This window comes from Furipterus horrens, unplaced genomic scaffold (genome assembly GCF_987537825.1).
Source record: "Furipterus horrens unplaced genomic scaffold, mFurHor1.1.pri manual_scaffold_5, whole genome shotgun sequence".
In the NCBI taxonomy this organism is placed as follows: Eukaryota; Metazoa; Chordata; class Mammalia; order Chiroptera; family Furipteridae; genus Furipterus; species Furipterus horrens.
The window spans coordinates 203,057,730-203,061,725 of record NW_028327175.1 but is presented as its reverse complement, the minus strand read 5'-3'; the positions used below and the strand labels follow the sequence as shown (position 1 = coordinate 203,061,725).

At 64.0% G+C, this 3,996-nt stretch overlaps 1 protein-coding gene across 1 annotated transcript; it reads right to left on the bottom strand.

The window, feature by feature from the left end:
* Positions 1-527: 527 nt before the first annotated feature.
* LOC150010819 (uncharacterized) lies at positions 528-3,426 on the bottom strand. The gene is made up of 2 exons (XM_090279594.1): positions 3,242-3,426; positions 528-1,811 (listed from the first exon to the last, which is right to left on the bottom strand). Exon 2 carries the CDS (start codon positions 1,756-1,758, stop codon positions 547-549), a length of 1,212 nt encoding a protein of 403 aa, XP_090135720.1. The 5' UTR covers positions 1,759-1,811; positions 3,242-3,426; the 3' UTR covers positions 528-546.
* Positions 3,427-3,996: the final 570 nt, after the last annotated feature.

The window sequence follows — 3,996 nt, the reverse complement described above, 5'->3', positions numbered from 1 at the left end:
CTCAGGGCTCCCCGCTTCCAGACAAGGGCAGCTGCGCTTAGCACCCACAGGCTATGGCACCGAAGGTGGGAGCTCAGAGTGGGTGTGTGTGTCTGTACCCAAGTCCCTAGGGGTGAGCCTGCCCCCGCCTCCATGTCCCGGAACGAGGGGCAAGTGCCTGGAGGAGCTGCTCAGCGAGGGGCTCAGGAGCTGCCTTCGGCCCCTGGACACCCACTGGCCATCCAGACAGGAGCAGTGACTGTGTCCTCTGAGGCACAGGCCAGTCCCCGGGCACCCGAGGGCTCCCCACGCCTTCCCTGGCCTCCTCTCAGGTAGTTTGACCAGAGTTCCCCTCCCCCACCTGTCAGGCCAGAGCAGGACACCAGGCCTGGTGGCTGGCGGCAGTCACCTCTGCCCTAGAGCGGGCCGTCAGGCGCCCACGGGCTGCCCCGCCCAGCACAGCTGCACAGAGGTGAGAGGCCACGCACTGGCCGCGCCTCCTGGCAGCCCCGACCGCCACGGCGCAGGCGGAGGGACAGTGCCCCGGGCCCCCCGGCGTCCCCTGGGTTAGCCCCCTGTCCCCTCCAGCTCCGCAGAGACATACTGGCAGAAACACAGGCCAGACCGCAGGTGGCTCCGAGCGGTGGCAGCGTCCCCGCAGCGGGGGAAGTGCGCCTGGACCAGGCAGCAGGCGTAGGCACAGGAGAACCGCAGCAGAGCCGCCCGGAACAGGGCCTCCCCTGCGGGGGCCTCAAGGAAGGCCCGCCTGCAGTCCTCCAGCTGCACGAACACGAAGGCCAGCTGGTTCTGGGTCTCGCAGCCCATCAGCACCGAGTGCGGCGCCAGCAGCAGGTTGGCCTCCCCGACCCTGAGGACCAGCTCCTGCATCTTCTTCCTAGAAAACCTTCTGAACCAACACAGGCTGTTAACTGCCAGGACCATGAGGAGGAGGCTTAGAAACACGTTGACGGTGATTCGCAGGAACAGCAGCCCCGGCGGAATGTGCGGAAAATAGACTAACAGGAAGGCCACGACTAAAGCCACGGAGAGAAGGAGAAGGAAGATGCCGAGCATGACCCTGAAGCCCAGGTACCGGAGGCAGGACCTTGGGGACTGCACCCCGTTCAGGATGCCCACAGCATTCTTGTACACCTCGGGGTCCTGCAACACCTCCCTCAAGGGGCCTGGGACATCCAGGGTGCTGAAGGTCCCTACCCTCCAAGAGGGCAGGCTGGCCCTGCTGATGCAGCTCAGGGTCAGGAGAGTCTGCCCACTGTAGAGGGAAGGGACGGCGCGCCGGCTGGGCAGGTGGCGCGCCATGCGGTGGCCGGGGGTGCACAGGAGCCGCGCCACCTTGCTGTAGAAGCAGCTGTCTGTGGCCTCCAGGTAGGTCAGGTGGCTGAGGTGCAGCGGGACCTGGCAGGGCCGCAGCAGGACGGGGATGACGGGCTTCCTGTCCAGGCAGTAGCCGAAGAGCGACAGGTCGGCCTCCAGGAGGCACCAGCGGCTCTGCACGAAGTCCTGGCTCAGCACCAGCAGCACCTTCTGGCTCTGATGGATGCACTCGGCCATGTTCTCCAGGACGTTCCTGCCCGGGGTGAAGTCCCGCTCGTGCAGGCAGACCCTCAGGCCCGCGTGGTCGGCTTCCAGGCGGCTGATGAGCCCGTGAGTCCACGTGCTGTCCACGCTGCTGTAACTGACAAACAGGTGGAACCTCTCGCTGGGCTTCAGCGGGGGGATGGCCAGGGCCGCTTCTTCCTCTCCAGAGCTGGAAGCCATGGGTGCTGCCCCTGAGCTGCTTCTGGTCTCCCACAGAGAAAACCACCCTCAGGCTGCAAGAGACCAGGACAGACAGACTGACTACGCAGACAGACACGGCAGACCATCCATAAAGATGGACGCGGGTTCAGAACCTGCCGGTCCAGCCTGGGAAGTCACAAACAACCTTGTGGTGATTTGACAGCCGGCAAAGCCTGCTGGTTCCCCAGGGGGCTGCTCCTCCTTCCAGCTCAGGGCCCAGCAGAGAAAGGCAAGATGCTCCCCGGACCCCTCTTGAGCTTCCCTGACCCAGGCTCCCCAGGCCCCCAGCCCCCATCAGGATGCATCTGGAGCCTCCTTGCCACCACAAAATCACCCTCTCCCCTGCTGGTCTTTGGGTCTCTGCGGAACCCAGTGACACGGGACCCCTGCCCAGCAGCTCTGACAGCGCAGCCTCTGCTCCCCACCCCTGGGGTCTCCATTCATGTCCATGAGACATTTGACATTAAAGGGCTGGGCCACTTAGAGGCCACACTTTCCAGTCCTTTCTTTTTCTTCAGAAGTTGGTCACGAGGAGTTGCTGTAAACTAAATGTCTGTGTTCCCCCAAGTTTGTGTGTGGAAATCCTATCCTCAGTGTCGTGGTGGCAGGAGGTGGGCCTTTGGGGGTGATCAGGTTGTGGAGCGGGGCAATAGTGTCCCTACAAAGGAGGCCCCAGGGAGCTCCTTCCTTGAGGACACAGCCCGCTAGGAGCCAGGAGGGGCCTCTCCAGAACCCACCCGTGTGGTCCCTGGGCTCAGGCCTCCAGAACCATGAGGAATGGGTGGGTGCTTCTGAGGCCGCCCGGCCAATGGCTGTGGAGGAGCCCAAGTGGACCTAGATGGGTGCTCCCCTATAGTACTTGCTCTGGGAAGAGCAGTCAGACCTTCTGGGAAGCACTAGAACTTTCTCTACGCAGCTCAAGATCCTGGGGTAGAGAGCCTGCTGCTCCAACCCTATGAGTGCAGGGCTGAGCCTGAACGGCTGCAGTTGGGGTCCATCTGCCCCGTGGCTCCCCACTGAGAGCGCTCCCCACCTGGGTGAGCAGCGGTGCAGTCAGCGAGCCCTGCAAGGTCCCCATGCCCTCTGGCCTGCCAGCTGCTCTGGGAAATGAAGGAAGAGGGGTCCCGCCTGCCCCGTCCGCACTCCCACAGGGCCCTCCTGCCCGGCGGCTAGAGGAAGGTGCCTGCATGTGTCGGGGGGTGAGGAGGGGGCTCTGTCCCTTAGCCCACCCAGCACAGCCCAGCACCCGTCTTTGCAAGAGGCCACCATGACCACCCTTCCTGCCCAGCAAGCCCGTCCTCCCCAGGCACCACTCCCCTGGTCCCCACTGCGTCCCTTCCAGAGGCAGCCGGTGAGTGAGGTTCTAAGGGATGGGGCCTCATCGCACCCTCTGAGTGGGCAAGGGGGGGCACCCTTGCCCTGTGCCCAGCCGTCCCAGCCCTCCATGCAGGAACCTACTGACCCCCAGTCTTTTCACCCAGTCAGGCGCGGTCTGGCACCAAGTGCTGAAACGTCACAGGCTCTCGGACAGCAGCACTGGCCACCTGTCACTTCAGTCCTTGAGGGGCCAGGGGGCAGCCAGGGGCCCTCCCTCAGAGCTCTCCCCAAACAGAAGGAAGCTGGTGAGCCATGCTTTCTTTCTCGAGGCGTCTCTGCAGAAACTAAGGAGTGGGAAATGAAACAAGGAAGTGGATGGAGGGAGGGGCGAGCAGGCCAGGGGAGGGGTCTCACTGGGAGGGGAAGTAGGGAAGGGGAAAGGTGGCCAGGAAGCTGGGGAAATGTGTCTGCTGGTGACGCTGGGCGCTCCCAGGGCGCTGGAGTTGGAGTCCCTCCCATGGGAGGCCGTGACGGGAAGGGCTGTGGGTGACAGGGCAGCTCCTGTTTGGGTGCAGCATAGCAGGCCTGGCTAGGATTGGGGTGGGAGTCACCCTCGGGGTCCCTGGTGCTGCTGCGTGACCCTCTCCACAAAGCCACTCTCTGGGCCAAGGCAAGCAGCAGCCTGGGATCCACGCCCCTCCTGCTCCCCCAAACCACTCACAGCTTGTAACTGGCCCCTTCACCAGTTCAGCTCAATAACCCAAGGGACTTGCCATCTGTGTCCCCGGGGTGCTGCCTCTGTTTCCTCATCTGTTCAGCAGAGGCTGACAGGGGTCTGGGGTGGTAGGTGCCTGCGGAAAGGGAGGGGGCAGGCCAGGTGGGAGGGGCAGAGGCACCTCT

Coding starts and splice junctions, on each gene's coding strand:
- LOC150010819 (XM_090279594.1), bottom strand. CDS start 1,758: ATGGCTTCCAGCTCTGGAGAGGAAGAAGCGGCCCTGGCCATCCCCCCG.